General features: G+C 53.2%; 1 protein-coding gene across 7 annotated transcripts; it reads right to left on the bottom strand.

The window, feature by feature from the left end:
* Positions 1 to 870: 870 nt before the first annotated feature.
* Positions 871 to 22185, bottom strand: Plcd3 (phospholipase C, delta 3). Of its 7 annotated transcripts, XM_017597139.3 has the most exons (17): positions 21904 to 22043; positions 21065 to 21218; positions 18422 to 18609; positions 11172 to 11333; positions 10857 to 11085; positions 10379 to 10508; positions 8923 to 9151; positions 8461 to 8662; positions 8227 to 8371; positions 7455 to 7607; positions 5431 to 5577; positions 5151 to 5301; positions 4255 to 4371; positions 2152 to 2318; positions 1772 to 1907; positions 1542 to 1691; positions 871 to 1467 (listed from the first exon to the last, which is right to left on the bottom strand). In XM_017597139.3, the coding sequence occupies exons 3-17, from the start codon at positions 18447 to 18449 to the stop codon at positions 1379 to 1381; spliced, it is 2235 nt and encodes a 744-aa protein (XP_017452628.1). In that variant the 5' UTR covers positions 18450 to 18609; positions 21065 to 21218; positions 21904 to 22043; the 3' UTR covers positions 871 to 1378. The 7 variants fall into 7 exon arrangements, with proteins under 7 accessions (XP_017452628.1, XP_017452631.1, XP_017452629.1 ...); XM_017597142.3 differs by lacking the exon at positions 18422 to 18609; XM_017597140.3 differs by lacking the exon at positions 21065 to 21218 and having other exon boundaries at positions 21904 to 22021.
* Between the last annotated feature and the right edge of the window lie 14 nt (positions 22186 to 22199).

Genomic DNA, 22199 nt, shown 5'->3' on the forward strand with positions numbered 1-22199 from the left:
AGCTGTGTGCACAGTCTCGTGTGTGTGTGTGTGTGTGTGTGTGTGTGTGTGTGTGTACGTACATACACGCACACACATATAGAAGCACACATGCCACAGGACGCCTGTTCTTCCCTTCTGTGTTTACACGGACTCCAGAGATTGGCCTCAGATCATCTGAGCACCTTAACTGCTGATGTACTTTTTAAGATGTTTCCAAGGCCAGCTCTGAACTGCTTCAGCCTCCCAGGTAGCTGGGATTAAAGGCCTGTCTCACCAGGCACAGCTGCACCATGCCGCAGTACTGTGGATTGACCTAGGGACTCAAGCCTGCGAGGCGGAGGCTCTTCTGGGAACTTTTTAAGGTGACAGGTGTCCAGGCCCTGTAACCTGCGTTTACTTCTCACTGTTGTCTTTCTGTAGAGATTGCCCATCCCAACCTTTCTAATCCTGTATGGCTAGCACACCCCAGCTGGACTTGGCTTCCGCTGTGTCCCACGGGGGGGGGGGGGGTGCTATAGTTCGCCTGTTTTGCCCATCCTTCCTAGGCTGATACAGAGCCTGATTTTTTTAAAATACACAAATCCATCAGAGAAGCTAAGGCCCCTCCCTAAGAAAGTAGGGAGAAGCCAGCCTCCTGGCTTGGGTGTTGGGGTGGGAGAATAGATGCCCTAGCCTCAGGCTTTGGTTTCTATAGGGCTTAGAATCAGTGTAGACCCAACCCAACCCTATCGTCTGGTGTTTGCCACTTTCTCAGTGTCACAGGAGCAATACCTTACTGCTTTGCTAGGCCCCAGTCTTGGACAAAACCCAAACCCCACTGGGAGGAGAGGCCTGAGGGGCCCCCACGCTAGCCTGTCCCTCTCCCCATGGGCCTGGGGAATAAAGCAGAAAGGTACACTCTTTCTTTATTTTTTAAAATAGTTCCTCTCCTGCCCTCTCCAGGGCTCTTCTATGACACAAGTTACAAACCCACTGCCAGGTTCTCCCCAGGCTCATCTGCTCCCCACCCACCTGAGTCAAGAAGCAAAGGAGAAGCCAGGAAAGCCTAAAGGGAGGCTCTGGGGGCCCTGAAAGGAGGCAGTGTGGGTGGCTATGCCCTTTTCGGGGACGGAGGCTGAGATGACTCCGCTGGAGGGCAGAGGGACTCGTGTCCTCCTCAAGTCGAAGAATCTGAGACCACCTCCAGGCCCCAAGGTTGGAGGCCCCTGAAATCCACTGGACAGGACACCAATCACGGTCCTATCTCTCACTGAGCGACGGAAGAGCGTCAGCACCCAGGTGTGCTCAGCACCTGGTGACCAAGGATCTGGCGGGAGGGGTTGGTACTCCCATGGTCCCTTGCTCCAGAGAGGGCTCTGTGGCATGATACCAGCACCTGGGTAAGTCGGCGATGCCCTCAAGAGTTCTCAATGCGGATGTGAACGAAGAGTGTGGCTGGAGAGAGCGAGGCTCCATCCTTGGACAGCAAGTGGATGTGGCGGTACCCTGTGGGACGAGCAGCCGGAAGTCAGAGGCCGGAACTCCACCCTGTTCTTCCCTCCCCACTCCCCACCACCTACCTTGCTTCAGGCTGTTGAGGGGCAGTGTAAACTGTCCCACAAAATCATTGGGGGAGGTGGTATCATAGTCTTCTACCACAAACCTCACCAGAACCAGCTCTGGGGCCCGCAGTTGGAACTGCAGAGTCTGCTCCCAGCAGGGGTTGAAGCCTAGGGTACAGGGGTGGTAGTTAGGGTCCACTGGTCCGAGGGCCTGCCCTCCCCTACCCTCCCATCAGCAGTTCACTCACCATTATTGAGCACATAGTCCGTCTCCTTGTGCGCACAGTCTTCAGGCACCCCGTAGATCTCCACACGCACCAGAGGATCCACAATGGAGTTGGGCTTCTCTACATTCAGCTTGGGCAGCTGCTGGGCCGTTAACACCTAAAGGAAAGATGAGGAAAGGGCAGCTTCTACCTGCCCCCCACTGGGACCCATACCCACCCTTGCCCCTCTGGAGCTCTAAGTCCCTTGTCCTCACACTGACCCTCTCCCTCCTGCACAAATGCCCACACGTGTGTTGCCCTCATGCCAGGCCCGCTCCTGGCCTCTTGTTCCTTCCCCTCAAACTGGCGCCTCCCCAGAGCTAGCCTTGACCTAAGGTGGAGGCTTGGACCAGGCTACTGACCTGGACTGTCAGAGTAGTTCTGGGGGGTCCAGGGCACTCGGGGTCAAAGGTGGTGTTGAGTTGCCTGAGGTAGGCGGGTTTCAGGACATAGCCGCACTGCCCATTTATGAGGAAGCGCCCCGTGTTGAGGTCCATCTCATAGCCAGGAGTCTGAAAGTTCAGAGCCACTGTGGAGTAGTCGACAGGGTTGAACAGGGGGATCTTAGCAGCCTTCTGCTTACCACAGATTAAGCAAAAGCCAGGCTGGACAGAGGGCCCAGCGTCCAACCCTCTGGGTGCCCTGTCCTTGTCAGAACCTATGGAGGAGGGGACCATGCAGTCACCCCATCCCTGAATTCCTTCAAGAAGAGCAAAGCGGGGTTGGGGCTGTGTGTGATGACAAAGACTCCCACCGCCACCCTTCAGGTCAGAGCCAAGGCCTGAAAAGGCTTGGCATTGCGTTATCTACCTCCAAAGGGAACATGGCCTCCTTTCGCCATGCTCTGTCTCCCAGAATCATCTGTTCATCTCAGTGTTTACAGGGCAGAATTGTAAGGTAAGGCAGTGTGTGTGTGTGTGTGTGTGTGTGTGTGTGTATGCGAGTGTATGTGCCTGTGCTATTGCATCTGTGTGTATGTGTACATGTGTTCACAAGCACCTGTGAATGTGTGCATGCGCCTGTGAGTGTCCATGTGCATGTGTTTGCATGCATGTGCGTGCATGCACATGTGTGTGGGCCTGTGAGTGTGTGTGTGTGTGTATGCGGGTGTGTGTGTCCATGTGCATGTGTTTGCATGCATGTATGCATGTCTGTATACATGTGAGTGTGCATGTGTGTGGGCCTGTGAGTGTATGCACGTGTGTGTGTATGTGTGCGCACCTGTGAGTGTGTGTGTGTGTACATGAAAATAAAGGCCTTGAATTCCTTTCCTGCTGGTTTCGTTCCTTTGACACAGTCTGACTGTAGAACCCAGGTGAGCCTCTGTACGGAAGCTGGCCTTGAATCCATTTCTCTCCTCCCTCAGCTAACTGGGTGCAGGATGACCGGGATGAGCCCCCACCCCCAGCCAGTTGTTTATTTCTGCCTTCAGAAAGATCTCATTGTGGGAGCTGAGGAGATAGCTCAGGGGAAAAGGGCTGCTGGACAAGCATGAGGTCCTAGGTTTGAACCCCCAGAACCTATGAAAAAGCCAGGTGTAGCAGTGTGTGTCTCTGAGCTCTGGGGGGGGGGGGGCAGAGGTAGGTGGATTCTGGGGTTGTGAGGGGTTCACCAGTCAACCAGTCAAGCTAAAAGAGCAAACTCCAGGTATAGTGAAAGACCTTGTCTGACCAACTAAGGTGAAGGAGAGATGACTGGGGACAGCTGGGGACAGAGGATCTGAGTTCGGTTCCCAGAACCCATTCGGCATTCGGTGTCCCACAGTTGTCTGTAACTTTAGTTCCGGAGAGACCAGTGCCCTCTCTGGCCTCCACGGGCAGGTATGTGACACAGATGCTTACATAGCAACACACACACACGCACACATGCATGCACACATGGGAACATACAAAAACAAGTAACTGTCTTTTAAGTATTTTGAAACTGTCTCATGTAACCCAGGCTGGCCTCAGACTCATTAAGTAGCCAAGGATGACCATGAACTACTGGCCCCCTGTCTTCTATTTCCCAAGTGCCAGGATTGTAGTCACGTCTCTCACACAGAAATAAAACTTCAGACCTGGCACTGTGGCACATGCCACACTTAGGAGGCAAAGGCAGGCGAAGCTAGTCTGGTCTGCCCTTTGGGTTCTAGCACAGTCAGAGACCTTGTATCAAAAAAGAAAAAAAAAAGGAAAGAAAAGAAAAAATGTCCTTTTTTTGAGCCTGGTGTGCACACCTTTAATCCCAGCCCTGGGGAGACAGAGGCAGACTGAGTAGAAAGCCAGCCAGGGCTGCACAGCGAGACTCTATCTCAATAAAACAAAATGAAAACTAGCTTCTGCATTGCCGAGAACAAATGAACCCACATTTCAGACAGCCCTTCACACACCGATGTATTTCCCACCTTCTAGAAAGCTGTGCAGCTGCCCACTGCTGAAGTGCCTGTCCCTGCCCGGAGACTTCCCCGCTCACAGCCCACTCACCCAGTTGACAGCCCGAGTTCCACATCTCCTGGGGGTTATAGTTGGCCGAGGTCATCCGCAGCCCCAGTGGGTACACTCGGGTCAGTTGCTGAGTGTTGTGCCTGACAAAACTGGTTCCTAGGGCAGAGTTGGGACAGGGTTAGGATAGGACCCAGGCTTCTGTCCCTGGCCCAGTTCCAGGCCCTATAGCCCCATCCCCACCCCCACCCCCACACTCTTCACCCCAGCTTCCCTCTCTCTTCTCACTGTAGGTGAGATGAGGATCAGAGAGAGGCAGGGACACCTAGCAGCCACACAGTTTGGCACTGCACTCGCTCAATGCTTGACTTCCGCCTACACTGAAACCTCCAGCCCCAGGCTGCCAGCCCCTGTCACTCACCCTGCCCACACCCGTAGCCATGCCTTGGATTCCTGGAACTATCACAATGTTCATGCCTCTGGGCCTTCCTAGGACCTGTTCCTCCTATCTGGAATCCTTCCCTCTTCTGCTTCCTCCCTCCTCCGCAGAGACGTCTTCTCAGACACACGGTATGAGCCAGAAAGCCTTCCTAGTCTCCTACCTCCAGGCACCACCAGCCCCTGGCGCTAGCATGACTGGCTAGCCAGTGCCTTGACCACCATTCGTTTATGACTGTGGTGAAGACAAGCCCACACTTCTCCCCTTTGTGGCTCTCCACCACACTTAGCCTGGAGCCAGGCCCTCATAAAGACAGAGTCTTTATCTGGTCCTCCTAATGGCCTTAGCTCTCTGAAATCTTGGGAACTTTAGAACACCCATTCTCTACCCACCACCACCACCACCACCACCACCACCACCACCACCACCACCACCACCACTACCTGAGCCGGAAGGGCTCCATGTTCTCCTGTCCCCATATCCACAGTCTGGTTCCTACCTGCCTCCCTGGTGAACTTCCTGGCCTTGCGCTCGCTGAGGGAGCCAATCTTGCAAGGCTGAGGTGGACCAGGACTAGGCTCCAGGGTCCGCAGGCGGGTAGCACAGCAATACACAACCAGCGCTGAGAGCTCTGGGGAGATCTGTTTGGCCTGGGAAACCAGCCTCAGTGGGGATCACTTAGCTCAAGCGCCCCTCCCCCACCCTACTTCCCAACCTTCTCTGCCTCCACCCAGTCCCCTCTGCAGCAGAACCCAGCCTGCTGACCCAGTCACACTCACTCGCTTCCTCTGCTCTGCAGTCTCCAAAGCCTCTTCTGCCTCCTCTTCATCTTCATCTTCATCCTCCCTGTCTGACAGAATTCGACCATCCTCATTCCGAGCAGCTGGCAGCTTCTTCCCCTTCACCAAGACCCGGCATTTGAGCTGCTGTAGAGGCCAGGGTAGATAGGTGAAGCCCTCAGGCGGCCCTTCAGCTAGGTGGTCAGCCACCACCGTGATGGTGGCTGGTAGCCAAGGGGACTGTGAGATCTGGACTGGTGTTTCTAACAGGAAAAAGTGATCGCCACCACAAGACCACTGATAGAAGGTGGCTGAAAATGTGTCATTCGTGGGAGTGCCACCCAGCAGCCCCCCGCCAGCTCAGAGGCAGCTTGGGCAGAGGGAAGGAGTGTTCTTCCAAAAAGATCTGTGTGTGTGTGTGTGTGTGTGTGTGTGTGTGTGTGTGTGTCTGTGTGTGTGTGTCTGTGTCTGTGTGTGTGTCTGTGTATGTATGTATGTGTGTGTCTGTATGTGTGTGTGTGTCTGTGTCTGTGTGTGTCTGTGTGTATCTGTGTGTTTGAGACAAGGTTTCTCTGCGTAGTCCTGGCTGTCCTGGAACTCACAAAGATCTGCCTGCCTCTGCCTCCCCACTGTTAGGATTAAAGGTATCTGCTGTCGTGCCCACTGCAGAAAGATCCTTGTAGAAGGAATGGCACTACCCTTTTGTGTACATTTTTCACTTGTTTTCGAGACAGTCTTATGTAGCCTAGGCTGGCCTCCAACTCACTAGACAGCCAAAGATAGCTTTGAAGTCCTGATCCTCCTGCCTCTACCTCCTATGGGCTTGGATTACAGGCATGTAACACTATTCCTAGTTTTTAGCCTCCATCTCTTGATCCTCAGTAAAGACCTCCATCCCTAGACCTTCCAGATGTCAAGTTGATGGCCAGCTTAGGCTAAGGAATACCAGCCAGTTGTGTCTGGTACAGTAGATCAGTTGATAGAGTGCTTGCTTCTCATGCACAGAGTCCTGACTTCTATCCTCAGCACCACGAAGAGCAATGTTAGCACACTCCTGCAATCTCAAAGTTCAAGGTCATTCTCGGCTACATAAAGAGTTAGAGGCTAGCCTGGACTAAATGAGGTCCTGTCTCATAATAACAGCAACAATAAAATAAATAAGAAAACCATTGCATACATAGATGTGTGAATATATGGAAAAGTTCACACACATAAAAACTGGAAGATGGGGGGCTGGAGAAATGGTTAAGAGCACTGCCTGTTCCTCCAAAGGTCCTGAGTTCAATTCCCAGCAACCACATGGTGGCTCACAACCATCTGTAATGGGATCTGATGCCCTTTTCTGGTATGGCTGAAGACAGCGACAGTGTATACTCACATACATAACATAAATAAATAGGGGTTGGGGATTTGGCTCAGTGGTAGAGCGCTTGCCTAGCAAGCACAAGGCCCTGGGTTCGGTCCCCAGCTTCGAAAAAAAGAAAAGAAAAAAAAATACATCTTTTCAAAAAGCCTGGAAGAAGGCTACCTCTAGACAAGTGGTGGGTTACGTGAGCAGTACTAGGGACTGACCCCATGGCCTCATGCATCCTGGGTAACCATGGGACTATTGAGCCCTTCAATCCAGCCCTACTTATCTGCGGTCCTAAGCAGGCAGCAGCTGGCCAGAGCAGATGGCTGGGACGGGGAGATCCAGGGCGAGGAAGTGTCAACTCAGGACATGGAGGGAGAAGTGGCTGGCCTACAGGTGCACTATGAGAAGCAACACAAACCAGGCCAGACACAGCTAGACATAGAAGGCCCAGGAAGTGGACGGGCTGAGTGGGTGTGGTCAAGAATGAGGAGCTGGGGGCGGGGGGAGCCTAAAGGACAGCTGTGTGGCAGATGCCAGTTCAACCGAGCAGGAAAAGGTCCAGGCAGAAAGAGATGAGGGGCCCTGGTCTAGAGGGGTGGTGTGAGTGAGGATGGGGGTGAATTCCAGTCAGACTGACCCACGTCCCAGGCTGAGAGTCTGAGAGCATCACCTCAGGAGACGGCAGCTCCTCGGGGTTCTGGGAGTCCAGGGCCTGTGTCACCAGCATGTCTCCCAGGATGTTCCGAAGGTGGCGAGCCATGACAATCTGCTGTTCCAACCCGCAGTGATTCTCAAGGGACAGGATAACAGGATATGGGGACAGCTGTCGGGGTGGGGGACAGGCAACAGCTCAGAATTCACCCTCTGCTGGTCCCTTTCCTACTCATGGTGGTCAGCTCTTTCTCTTTCCAGGCAGACAGGCAAAGGCCCAGATGTGAAAACCCACCCTAAGGGACCAAGGCTTTAAGGCACGGGACATACTGGCCCCAGGCTGTGTGTGGAAGTGCCAGGGCTCAGAGCTTGGTCTCAGGGAGAGGGTGGACTATTGGGAGACTGGGGGCAGCCCCCAGCAATGACTTGTTTATAAATACACCCATCCAGGGTTAATGGCGTTAGTCATGCCGAGGTGATGTGGCAGATGCTGTCGTTTGCCAGGTCGGGGACCCTGATGACTGCAAACTGTACGCAGGCCCCACGACTCTACCTGAGCAGTGCACTCAGAAGTCGGGAATAAGTTGTCCTCCCTTAACCCCCAAGGTTTTCTTCTAGAAATTGGGTGATGTCAGTACTCTTGTTAGCCGTGAGGATGGGAGGAGGGAGGACTCAAGTCAGCTTTATTTACCCCCCAACCTGTTATTCTCACAGCACTATGGGAGGGGTGGGGGAGGATGGGGGTTGCCAGGGAGGCCCTGGGGCTGGGCGTGTGGTTTCGGGGGGCTTACCGTGAAAGCGTGGTCACGCACAGCTTGGATCACATCTCGAAAGAGAATCTTGGAAGTAAGGGTATGCCCATGGTAGATGACGGGCTCCCCTCCCGGCCCCTCCCAGCAGTCAAGTTCCACACAGCGGCATCCCTGGGTAAAGGCCCTATAGTTGACAGACAGACAGCTAGGCAAACTGTGGGTGTGCCACAGAACCCAGAGTAGAGCCCCGTGAGACCAGCCCCAGCACTGTACCTGATGTAGGCCTCGGTGCTGCTGGTCCCTCCGATCTGAGAGTCAGTCAGGTAAGTATTATGAGAGGACGAGATAAAGTAGTGGGCCAGGGGCTGACCCATGTCCTGGAACACACACGTGTGGGCCACGTTCAGCGCAGCCCCCTCAGGCGACAACAGATACATCATGAAGCCATCCAGCGTCATCAGCTCGTGCTGCTTGGCTAAAAGGGAAGAGAAGAGGGTGGGGCTACCTGGGGGCCAGGGGCGCATGCCCAGGTTCAAACAGCACCCACGGCTCACTTAGAACAGCTAGGCTGCTGACTGACTGCATGCACCATGCCTTCTAATCTTCCACAGAACCCTGAGAGGCAGACATATTATACATTTAGAATGTGGAACCTAGAAGAGGAGAGGGGACCAGCCTGGGACAGTCAGCGAGGGCAGAACTTCCTGGAGTCAAGACTAAACCGTGGTTCCTCACCTGTCTCGTTGAGCTCATACGTCTGGATAAGCTTCTGGGCACAGGCCAGGGTGGCACCGTCCTCGCCCTGGTCTTCCAGGAACTCCAGCAGCTCAGAGGCACTCAGTACCCGGTCCTCGCCGGAGTATCGGCGGAAGATCTCCTCCAGCTCGGGCCGTTTAAGCAGCCTCCGGAGGAAAGCCTCGATCTCAGCCCCTTCCAGACGCTCGTTGTTAGAATGGTCACACTCCTGGAGAAGAGGGAGGTGGGGCTCAGAGGAGGGGCCCCTGGGAACCTAACTGTCACACTCCATGAGCCTAACAACTAGAAAGGCAACAACTCCTGTTTCCCAAGGCTCCAGTTCCTTGAGCACACACCCTGGGTGAACTGCAGGGATAGAGTCTTAGGAAGCCTCTTGGGAGTCCCCACCTGTCCCAGGGATCAAGATCAGGATTTGGGACAAAATGGTGGTCTTGGGAGGCAGAACTTATGCCACAGTATCCCTCCCCACATACTTACTATCCTCACGAGACACCCAGTCTGTGAGCAGAAGTGACTGAAAAAAGTTCTCAGAGTAGCCAGGTGGGCCTGGACACAGGCACATGACTCCCTTGTTTTTTCCGGACCCAGGTTGGTTACACTTGCTATCCACACATGTCTCTGCCATGTCCAGATGGAGTCGCCCGTGCACCCCAGAGCTCTCACACAGGCTCAAAGAGGTATAGGGAGAGCCTTACACACTTGTGCACTCCAGTGTGTTTCCCTACGTTCCCTCGTGAAAGCCTCACAGTCCCGTGTACAAGTGGTGCTGCCTTGCAGCCTGAGAGACGTGAAAACAACTTTGCTGCTCAGGTGAGATGGCTCTGAAGGTGTCACGCTACCTCTGGACCATGCTCAAGGGTGTCATATAAAGATCTGGTCCTGTGGCTCCTGGGGACGGAAGAGCATTTTTATTTGTTTGAAGATAGGGCCTCACTTTGCAGCTTCCGCAGGCCCGGAACTTGCTATGCAGATAAGGCTAGCCTCAAACTCACAGAACTCCACCTGCCTCTGCCTCCAGAGTCTTGGGTGTGCACTACCACACCTGACTGGAAAAGCCTAACCAAGCTCAGATGTTGCCTTTCTGTAGGGAGAGGTGGCTCCCTACGAAAAAAGCTGGAGAGGTGGGGTTGGGGATTTAGCTCAGTGGTAGAGCGCTTGCCTAGGAAGCGCAAGGCCCTGGGTTCAGTCCCCAGCTCCGACAAAAAGAAAAAAAAAAAAAAAAAAAAAAAAAAAGCTGGAGAGGTAGCTAGGCCTGAGGACGCCTATCAGAAATCCCAGCTATTCCAGAAGCTGGGGCAGTTGGATCACAAATTCAACAGCAGCCTATACTTGGTAGTGAGATCCTGTCTAAAAATAGCAACAAAAATTACAGACAGAGCTCGGCTTCAGACGCTGAGGGAGGGCAGACCAGAGCAGGGCCGGGGTCGGAGTTCACCTTGAAGAGGCGGTAGGCGTACATGTCATTCATGTCCACGTTGACCATCCTCAGCAGGCTCTTGATCTCCTTGAAGCTCATCTTGCTGTCTTGGTCGGAGTCGGCCCGGTGCAGATAGGAATGGATCCAGGTGTGTGCGCTCAGGAAATAAACTAGCAATAGTCTAGGCCCCTTGGCTTGCACTAATGGGTTGTCATTAGCTGGTGATGTGAAGTACGGCTTCAGGATTAGGGGACTGTACTTTTCTCTTAGCCTGGGAGCTGGCTCCAAGAGCATAAAGATAATGTCTTCACAGAGTTCAGCTCCCCAAATTAGAAGGGCCTCCCTGTTTCCTCCCTGGAGTGGGGACAGTGCCTCTCCTGCTTAGAGGCTCAGGCCAGGCCAGGGTGAACTTCCGCCCCCCTTTCAGAATACCAGGAACTGTCTATGGCCAGGAGCTCTCCAAGGACAGATCTTCCCTCCCAGCCGGGCAGGATATTGGTCTAGCCGCTCCCGCTGGCTCATGGCATCCAGGCGCGCCCTCAGCTTGGCCAGCCCTCGCACCCAGCGCTGCGCTTCCTCCGCAGTGGGCGCTGCCAGGTCCAGGTTCTTGCGGCGGCCCTTGAAGGCGATGGTGAGGCAGCGCGCAGGCGCAAAGGCGCCCCCGAACCGCCGCAGGCCCTCCGACTGATGGCCTTCCCGGACAGCCTCGATGTGCTGCACGAAGACTGTGATCAAGACAGGGTCAGACGTCAGCCATGGCGCCATCTGCTGTCCCCACCGCCCTGCCCCGCGCCACCCCTGACCCACTCACAGATGTGCTGCGAAGCTGCGCGGGGGATGCGCCGCTGAAACCACACGCTCAGGCCATCCTCCTGCAGCCGGTACAGCCGCTCCTTGTGCCACGTGCGTGAGCGGATCTTGAGGAGCTTGGAGCCCCGCAGCATGGCTTGGACATCCTCATCCTCCGTCAGGCCTGCAGGGAAACATGGGCCTTTGGGCCTGGCTATGCAGGGTAGCATCCTGTCCATCTGTCCCTTTCACTTGTCCCCCTGCTGGTGGAAGATGTGGGGGAGGGGGAGGCTCTCTGCGAGATTCTCCACAGCTGGAGCTCCCCTCCCCGCTACACATCACCACTGTCACCTGCTTGAAGCTCTGCAGCCACAAGCACCCCTTCCAGGCTGACCAGTAGGAGGCCCTTTGCTCACAGTTGCATACTGTGGTTTCTGCAGTTCCCAAACCCAGGGCCTGGATCTCAAATCACAGTGCAGATTCCTCTTTCCTCCAGACATCTCCACCAAAATCTCAAGGGCCGGTGAGATGGTTCAGTGGATAAAATGTTTGCCCTGCAAGCCTAGCAACCTAAGTTCTATTCCTGAGCCCGCACGCACGCACATAAACACACACACGCACGCACGCACGCACGCGATGAGTAGAGATCCAACTCCAGCCAATTGTCTTCTGAGCCACACACATGCATATGTAAATATGTAAATACAATTTTAAAAAATTTGTTAAAGCCTCCAAGCCCAGAATTGGCCACCAACAACCTCTTCCTTGATGCGAAACTTTCAGCCATGGGGAAAGCCAACACTGTTACCTAACCTAAATTTTGCTGCAACCGGAGCTCCTTGCCTCTGCTTTCCCAAACCACTGCAGGAGCAGAGGGGCCACTCTGCCTCTGGAGCATTAGGTCAGCATTAGTGGCTCATCTCCAGGCTCCTGGGCCACTGTATTGCAGGGCCCTTCTCCCAAGTCCCTATTTCTCCCCCTGCTTCCTTCAAACACCCTGGGTAGTGGGAGTTAAGGGGAGAGCAGAATTTACATTCAAGGCTCTGTGGAATAACGTTCCAACCCTGTGACCTCCCGGGAACAAGACACTGGTGGCACTAACCTGAGACTGCTCTAAGCCTGTTTTCCAGCCAAAAACTAGAGTCTACATGAATATCTACTGCACGACCCAACATTCCCAGGTTACCAGAGCCTGTCCTGCCCTGCCTCGGAGGGCTCAGCCCACACCAGCTCAAAGACCAGGGCCTGTGCTGGCCAGCTCTGCTGGAACCCTGTGGAGACATCTCCACAGGGGAGGACACCAAAGGGTTACCACCAGAGGAGACAGGAGGAGAGAAGGGAACCAGGCCCAGTGGAGAGCCCACACCCTTCAGACAGGGGACAGCCAGGAGTGGAGAAAGGCCCAGAGCATCCAGAGTCAGGAATCCGCATCTGGATAGGAAGTGACCACATTTTTTAAATATTGGCAACTAAGTCAGATTGAAAAAGCAAAAAACCAAAACCACTGTGGGGCAAATGACAGTGCGCCTTCCTCCTCCCTCCTTTCCCTTTTCTTTCTTTTTATTTTTTTCTTTTGTTTTTTTCCCCTTTTTTCTTTCTTTCTTTCTTTTCTTTTTCTTTTTGAGTCAGGGTTTCACTGTGTAGCGCTATGTATAGAACACACCACATAGACCAGGCTGACCTTGAACCCACAGAAATCTGTCTGCCTCTGCCTCCGCAGTGCTGGAATTAAAGGCATACACCACCATTGCCCGGCTGCAGCTCCTGAGCCGTCTCTTCAGCTGCAACGCCCCCCCCCCTTCTTTTCCTTTGAGATGTGGTCTACTCTGTAGTCCAGACACAAGGTAGGCCAAGATGGCCTCAAATTATGTCAATCCTCCTGTCTCAGCCTCTGGCGTGCTGGTATCACAAGTATGAGCTACCACCTTCACCCCCACTCACCCCCTTTCTCTCAGGGAGCTTCGATGCTGGGTTTATCTTATGACTCCAAGGCTCCTGCTTGCCTAACTGCAAACTCTGATCTGAGTCTGTCTTCCTGTCTCCTCTCTCTCTCTCTCTCTCTTTCTCTCTTTCTCTCTCTCACTTTGGAATGATAGTCCTCTCCTGCCTCTCTTTCTCTTATAGCTGAGTTCAAGGACAAACTCAGCTACCACCTCCTCCAGGAAGCCTTCCTCGATTTGCCCTCACCAAGGAGCGCTCACCCTCTTTGCCCAACCGCACTTTCCCCTTTTTAAAAACTTGGGCCCGGTGGCTCACACCGGCAATCTTAGGACTCAGGACTTAGGCCGAAGTAAGAAGAAGGCCTTGAGTTCAAGACCTGCTTGGGCTACAGAGTTCTAGGCTGGCCTGAGTCATAGAATGACACTCTGTTTTCACTCTGCTTTAAACATAAATAAGAGGAGCCACACAGCCGCCGGAGGTGATCTCCCAGGATGCCTGATTTGGTCTCCAGCACCCACTTGGGGCACTTCCAGGCTCAGAACCCCAGCCCCAAAGGCTCTGAGGTACACACACACACACACACACACACACACACACACAAACACACACACACACCACACACAACACACACAACACATAAACACATAAACACATACACACACCACACACACACATAAACACACACAAACACACACCCACACACAACACATAAACACATACACACACCACACACACACACACACACACCACACACCACACATAAACACACACACACCACACACACATACACACAACACACACAACACACACAACACATAAACACATACACACACACCACACCCACACACACCACACACACATACACACACACACCACACACAACACATAAACACATACACACCACACACACACACACACCACACACAACACATAAACACATACACGCACACCACACACATACCCCACACAAACATACACACCACACACCACACACACAGACCACACACACACCCCCCACACACCCCACACACACACCACACACACAACCTACACATACAAGCACACACATACACACCCCACATACAACCCATACACACACACCACACACACAATCCACACATATACCACATACACCACACACACACACACACACACACACACACACACCCCACACATAAACACACACACACTCACACAGACACAAGTAATAAATAAAATCAATCATCAAAACAAACAAGGGGCAGGCATGGTGGTGCACTCTTTTAATCTCAGCACTTAGGGGCCAGAAGCAGGTTAATCTCTGTAAATCTGAGGCCATGTCTGGTTTACATGCTAAATTCTAAGCTAGCTGTATCTACATAGTAAGACCTTGAATTGTTTGTTTGTTTATTTGTTTTTCTTAAACAACAGAAGAGGAGGAGGAATAAAAACAAAAAGAAAAAAAGATGTGTCCCAAACCTGTAAACCCAAAATCCCCAAATCCCAACCCTTGGGGAGTTGAGGCAGAAGAGATGGGAGTTCAAGGAAACCCACCACCTAAAGAAACAAAACCCCAACAAGGCCTGGGAGATGCTCAGGGTCAGAGTGTTTGTGGCTCAAGCACGACAAATGTGATGACCGAGCTCAAATTTCCAGAAGCCACATCAAAGCCAAGGCACACCTGTGATCTCAGTGCCTTGGGAGGTGGAGGGAGAAAGACTGCTGGGGTTTGTTGACCAACAGCCAGACTCCAGGATTGGAGATAGCCTGTCTTGGGGAGATAAGGCAGAGAGCGAGAGAGAGGGAGAGCGAGAGCAGAGAGAGAGAGAGCGAGAGCGAGAGCGAGAGCGAGAGAGAGAGAGAGAGAGAGAGAGAGAGAGTGTGCAGGACCCTTGCCTCTGGCCTTGGTGCTATGTGTGCTGATGCACACACACACACACACACACACATATGCATGCACACACACACAAATGCACATCTCCATTCACCTGTGTGTGAAACACACGCACAAGCAGGCACACACTCACACACGCCCCAGGACCACCAACACCAGCATGCTATATCGAATCTCAGGAGACCTTCCTTATTAGACCTATCTACGAATGAAGTCTTATCTATCACCCAGAACCTGGCTCCAGCTAATATTTTCGGGAAGACTCTGAAGCCAAAGCAGATGCAGTGAGTCTCCTGCAGCCCTGTCCAGTCTTTCCTGAGCTCAGAGCTGGTGCCTTGGGGTCTGGGTTCTCAGTCCTACTGTGTATTGGATTCTCCCAGAGCCAGACATACCCACTTAGCAGGCATGAACTGGCACTTGGGCATCTATCTGTATTTTAAAATTATACTTTATGGCTTTTGGGGCAGAGGGTGTGGTCGTATCTGCAGAAGTGCTGACCTGTGTGCCAGTATGTCTGCATATGCTAATCAGCCAACCCCCTCGATCTTCTTGGCTCTGCCTCCTCAACACTGGGATTATGGGTATGTGCCACCACACCTGCCTTTTTACGCAGGTTGCAGAGACTGAACTCTAGTCCTCACGCTTGCAGAGCAAGCGCTTTCCTGACTGAACTGTCTCCTCAGTCTCCAAGTTTACCTTACAGCTTAAGAGTGATCATGACTGAAAATCAGGGTCTCCAGGGCAGAAGGGGTAGCCTGCCCTCCCTTAGGTTTCTGTGGTTTCCCCGGGGAAACCATAACAGTCCCAGGGGCCTCTCAAGGTGTAGAGGACTGTGGTCTTCCGTTTTGGTTCCCCTTCGTGCCTCTGGTCAGGACAAGGGCTGATATGCTGTTTCCCATATAGCTAGGCCAAGGGATCACCAGAGTCACCCCTTCCCCTCCCCCCTTCCCCTCCTATCATATTTATTCAGGCTCTGAATTATCTGATCCAGAGAAACAACAGGGAAAGAGCAGGGCACACAGGGGAGCTGATGGCGCCGCCAGGCAGGCCTGGGACCAAAGTTAGCTGGGCTCACCCTTCCTTCACCTCAGTCAGTCTGGAAAGGCTCCTCAGCTTAGGTCACCTCCCCTAACTGGGCCAGTCCTCTGATGCCAAGCCCAGGGGGGTGGGGAGGGGGCTGGTGGGTGACTAAGCCCGGAAATGGAGGTGAGTCACCGAGGGCCTGCTTTATCCCCAGCCTTGTGCAAACAGGCCACTGAGAGTGAGCCTGGCAGTCCTAAAGCCTGACAGCTCCCACTGAAGCAGCTTCCGCAATGACAGGGCCTCCTACTCCTGTCCTTGCTCCTAGCGTCTGCTGGGAGGGAAAAGCGACCCACCCAGGTGTCACTCATTGGTCTTTGCACTCTTACACCTTAACCACACACCCATAGAAAAGTCAACCAGAGCCAGGCATGGTGGCTCACACCAGAAATCTCAGCAGTTGAGAGGGTTAAAGCAGGAGGATTGCCAAGTTTGAGGCCAGCCTCGACACTGAGACCTTCCTTGTCTCATCCCCAAAGACCCTCTCCCAACCAAGAGGAGAAAAGAAAGTCAATCAGAGTGCATAAGGTGTAACCGAGCTGGGCCAGGGGCTAGGTCCCAGGTGATCACTCCTAAGTCATGAGCTGAGAGAGGGACAGAGGGTCCTGGGGTATCATCGGGGTCATCAAAGGCCAGCAGGAGGCCCAGGCCTAGGGCAGTGACAGTGAGTGCTGGCTCTCTACCTGACCACCAGGAAACAGATGTTAAGTCCAGCCAGGCCCAACCCCACAGATGTCTCATCCATTACAAGCCCTGAACAGGTTCACAAGCCTCCCACATCCTACATCCTACTGTGTTTGTGGGTTTTCTACCTGACCTTGGGCTGGGCCCACAACCACTCTCAACGGAGTGGGAGGGGCACCACTCCTTAAATAACAGCAGGGGGGAAATGAAGGTGGAGAGCCAGAGGTGGGAACAACCTGGAGTGGTCGCACTGCGCCACGGTGGTGGTGCGTGCCCAGAATGCCAGCTATCGGGAGGCTGAAACAGGAGATTATGGAGAGAGTTCAGGGGCCAACCTGGACTAAATATCAAAACTCTCTCTCTAATGGTGATGAGATTGAAATCTGCCCCGGCCATGAGCCGTGAAGTCTGATGGTCAGTGACAGAAACTGATACAGAAGTGACACAGATTGTAAGACTGAACTCATACAGAACAGGCAGCTAGCTTCACAAGCCTCGGAGACAGAGAGCAGATCACTGGAAGGGAAAAACAGGGAGTTACTGTCTAATGGTTACACCGTGTCTGTGCAGGGGCTACAGACAGCCTTGGAACTAGGTAATAATGACAGTGAGCAGAGAGGCCAGGAGCCAACAACTTAGCCGCTGGCCTCAACCCCACTCTGCGGCCAAGGATGGCTCTACACCCCTGAGCCTCTAACTCCCACATCCTGGCATTACTGATTCTAGCCTGGCGTTTCATTTTTGGTTTGGTTTTGTCTTGTTGTTTGGAGAAGTTTCTTTGCTGCATAGCCCAGGCTGGCCTAGAGCTCTATTTATAGCCCAGGCTGGCCCTGAACTTTTGCCTTTGCCCATTGCATGTTGAGATTATAGGTGCTTGCCTCCATGTAAGGCGCTCTCTCTCTCTCTCTCTCTCTCTCTCTCTCTCTCTCTCTCTCCCTCTCTCTCTCTCTCCCTCCCTCCCTCCCTCCCTCCCTCCCCCCACTTCTTCCCTCTTCAAGCCCAGGGCTTCAGGCATAAAAATTCTGTGCCACTGAGTTATATTTCCAGGTCTAAAACAACCAGTTTTAACACACACACACACACACACACACACACACACACACACACTCACATGTTTTTGAAACAAGATGTCTAGATACAGACCATCACACTGCACTATCAGCCAGGAGAAGCATACAGGGCTCTGGCAGGAATGTAAAACATGCAGGAACAGGGCAGTCAACTGCTCCTGCCAAAGTGTGTGTGAGGGGGGTGGGAGCCAACAGCATTTCCTAGCTGCGTCCATGAAGGGCTGGAAAAGGCACACAATGGCCATGTTTCCAGTGACCTTCCTGCCCTAATTGTCCCAGGTACCAAGGATGGCCAGCTCCTTGTGCCAGCTGACCATTAAACAGAGGCCAGAGAGCGGGAGGGAGTGCTCGATACTTTCCATACCATTCCTGGGAAAATCTAGAAAAGCAGGAAGGGTAGGCGGGGCTTCTCCTCCCCAGAGGCCTGTAGACTGGGGAGTTGAGGGTGTGGCACCTTCTGGGCTTGGCTGGGTCAGAACAGGCATGAACAGGGTCAAGGGATGGTGAGGTGGGGAAGCCACGGGTGGCCCTGCCCTCTCTACCACCCAGTCAAGGCACCTGCTAGGCTTAAGGTCTAGTAAAACTCCCCTCAGGCCATCTCCACCCCAGGCCAGCTCGACTCACCCTGCAGGGGACATCCTGGACCAGCCATTGGGAAAGCCTCCTCATCCAGGGGTGCTTGTCAGAGGAGTAAGCAAACACAGGAGATGGGAACAAGGTTGTGCCTATTCAGCTCTCTGCCTACTGAGAGGATTAGGGGTCTGGGCGGAGCCTAAACTCACAGGCTCAGACAGGCTGAACTGAATGGGATGCTGGGGGAAAAAAAAACAAAAAACAAAAACGGAGGGAATCCTTTACATGTGAATTTAAGATCAACGGCAAACACCTCTGTAGTGTAACTATCTCATGGGGCTACAGATGCTCCTCAGCGACTGTCTACCATGCTCAAAGCCGAGGGTTCCATCCTCAGGCCTCCCCAAGCTATATATAACCACGGATATGTCATTTACATACACCATCTAGAGATAGATACCCATGTACACCCAAAATTATTTTTTGTCCATCCAACTTATATTGAGCATCCTGTATTTAATTGGTGGCCCAGGGAGATACCTCTGAGAGCAGCAGGTCTTCTCCTGACGAGCTTCTCTTTCATCCCTGTGCTTAGAGCCTAGACTCTGGACCACACTGCCTGGATTCAAATCCCTCCATCACTTCTAGATTTTTGTTCTGTTTTGTCTTGAGACAGGGCCTTGATGGATACACGGGCCTTCCCGGCCTAGAACTCAATCTGTACACCAAGCTGGCCTCTCCATCTCTCCGGGGCTGAGATTCCAGGCACGGGTCATCACGGTTGGCTCACTTCTAGTCTCACAAACCCGTTACCTCATGGTACCTCCTGGTAAAATGACACTTGTGGTGCCACCTATCTCAGGTGACTGTGAGCGCTAAATGGGATGACCCATGTTGCCACTAATTGTGGCAATAAAGCGTGCCCTTGGAACCTTGACGGTGATGGCAGGCAGCCAGGGTCCCTTCGTGGCTTTATCCTGTCACTGAGGAGGACACATGTCCCAGGAATGGCTGAGGAATAAGCAGGGTGAAGTCTGAGGTAAACTCAGTGGGCAGAAATGCTCAGGGTATTATGATTTCCCAAAAAGCTGGCCTGGCTCTCCTCCCCTGCCCTTGGCCTGGTTCCCCTTACAGTGGCTCCACAGGCCTTTTCCTCCCTCAGGCTCCTCTAAGATACTCCCTGCTCCAGTTCCTTGACCTGAAATAAGATCTGTTTTCTCTCAGCCTAAGTGGGGTGGTGAGGGTCATCTTGGGAGGGGCAGCATCTGCTGAGGTGGGGATGGAAACTATGTGGGTGGGTGACAGGCCTACGTTTAAGCCATTTGGGGTTCGTTTTCTGCTTTATCCCTGGAAGACATTTGGGGTTCGTTCTCTGCTTTATCCCTGGGCTCAGCACTGCTCGAGGAAGTGGCATTCCCTACACACTCTGCATGGTCACTCAGCAGTCACTCAGCCAGTAGTAGGAAGGGCACACGTATGTACATTCTGATGTGTACATAGTTGCATGATGAGCTACCCAGAGCTCCCGTGCAGCCACACTCAGCTGACACATACTCAGTTGGGCTCTCCCTTAATTAGGAGTCCACAAGCCTCTTCTTATTACACTATGTACCTCTGGGGCAAGCCTTGGTTGTCTTGCTTTGTGGCCTCAGCCCCTGGCCTAGTACTGTGGCCACTGATGGGGCTCAGGACATGGCCTCGGGAGAAAAGGGCAGATGGTGCAGGACAGCTTCCTCTGTCTTCAGCAACATCCACAACTCCTAAGGGCCAATGACTCAGGCTGCTTCTTCCCTGAGCCCTGTCCTGCCTCGGTGGCAGGTCCTCTTACACAGCCATGCCCCCTAGTGCCACCTCTAGCCAGAGACGTCTGACTTCCTATAAGACAGCCACCACCCTGTCTCCTCTTGGTGTCTTTGCATCCTCCTCTCCTGTGCCGCTCACACCTGAGCCCCAATACCTCATCATGAGCTACCCTGCCTCCTTCCAGCCCTATTTGAACGTTCTAATTATCCATCTGCTTCTCTAACTCAGTTATGTTCCTATCAGTGGACTTTCTGGGACTCTTACGGCCATCCAAACTACAGAGGGGCCCTAAGGTGTCTGTCTACCTCTCTCCTCTCCACGTGAGCTTCTGTCCAGCTCTGGGGTTCAGCGGGGTTGCCTCTGCTCCCCCCCCCCCCAGCATCACAATCTGCTCCTCCCTCCCTGACTCTTCCCCTCAAGGTCCGTCTTCTCACTGCAGGCCTGTGTTGTTTAGCTCTCTTCGGGCAGGACCCTGTGTATCATGTTTGTTGTTGTTGGGGGGGGGTAGGTAAATATTGACTTCTTGAATGACTGCACGGAAGGAGGGTGAAGATCTGTCTCAGGTGCAGTGCTCACAGTGAGGACACCCAACACATTCCGGTGGAATGAGGAAGAAGATGGGGCAGCTGACAGGGAAATGGGAGCCTGGCATCTGGGAACCCCTGAGTTCTGTCACCGGGTTGGCAGTACCAAGAAACTGCTTCAGTTTCCTGCACTTTACAGTTTATAAAATGCTTCCGCTGATGCCCCTTGTTCAAGCCCAGGGAGTCCCATTTTGCCGAGACTCTGAGAGTGTGGGTTGGGATGGCACACAGTCTGAGTGGCCTCGACCAGATTCTTTGATGTCTGAGTCAGTTTCCTCCTCCGTGAAATGGGGATTAGGACACCTACCTCAGGAAGGTGATCTTAGCACCACACCTGCGAACCACAGCAGTATTGGGCTGACTCTAGGGCTCCTTGAGGACTAGTGACTTCCCTCACTTCTGAAGTAGGAACCTGGACTGTTTCACACCATCGCCCTGGTCATGCCAGGACTTTGTTGTTACTGTTGGCAGAGAGGAACTGAGGGTTACACGCTGGCTTGGGCGTCTAGAATCTCCCAGAGGCCATCTCTAAACAGCTCCTCAGGGCCAAAAACAGCAGGTGCTATAAGACGCCCACAGACCTCAAGTAGCTCTAGGGAAGGAGTGATATATATATATATAATATATATATATAATATATATATACATATATATTACATATAATATATATGTGTGTATGTATCTATATATCTATATATCTCATATATATAGATGACCTTGAAACTTCTGATCCACTTACTGACACCTGTCTAGTGCTGGGATTAACAAGAGTAAGTGATACTGGGCATTTAACTGAGAGCTAAGCGCTCTACCAATTGAGCTACATCCCCAAATTAACTCCAAGCTTATCTCTCGGTCCATTCTCCCCGCGCTCCAACGACCCTATCCATGCCTGTAGTCCAAATTCTTATTCCAGCACGGCCCCGCGGGCGCCTCCTGGTGAGAATGCACAAGGCACCCAAGCTTTCTGAAACAGCCTGGAAGTCTGATGACCTCAGGTGTGAACCCCAACTGGAACAGTCCCGGTCAAATCTTCCCCAGCTCCAAGCACCCTGGGAAGCCAGTTAGCCCGTACACCCTCCTCCTTCCAGATTGTCCCTAGAGACAGCGCGCGCCCACCCGGACCCATCCTTGTGTGTCACTGACCCATCTTCTTCAGTGCCCGTAGCCCGGGCCTTTTGGTGCTGCTATCGGATGACGCGGGCGAGGGCAAGAACGCGAGGGGCGCTGCGACCTGGGCGGACACCCGGGGTTCCTCCGGCGAGCGGCGGCTCCTTCTCCAGCCACCGCACAGCATGATCTCGAAGGGCCTAGGGCCAGGCCCGGAGTCTGTGCCTGAGAACCGGGCAGCGGGAACACAGCTCCCGACGCGGTCCAGAGCTAAGAAACTTAGCGGCGCCCTAAGAGTCAGGAGGTGGAGACCTTGGGAGGAGGGAGAGTGG

The sequence above is a fragment of the Rattus norvegicus genome, chromosome 10 (genome assembly GCF_036323735.1).
Source record: "Rattus norvegicus strain BN/NHsdMcwi chromosome 10, GRCr8, whole genome shotgun sequence".
Lineage (NCBI taxonomy): Eukaryota > Metazoa > Chordata > Mammalia > Rodentia > Muridae > Rattus > Rattus norvegicus.

Coding starts and splice junctions, on each gene's coding strand:
- Plcd3 (NM_001105845.3), bottom strand. CDS start 22,054: ATGCTGTGCGGTGGCTGGAGAAGGAGCCGCCGCTCGCCGGAGGAACCC. Junction 8,372..8,460: donor AGCACCGAGGCCTACATCAG/GTACAGTGCTGG, acceptor TGTCAACTATAG/GGCCTTTACCCAGGGATGCC. Junction 7,608..8,226: donor TGCGTGACCACGCTTTCACG/GTAAGCCCCCCG, acceptor CCACCCCGACAG/CTGTCCCCATATCCTGTTAT.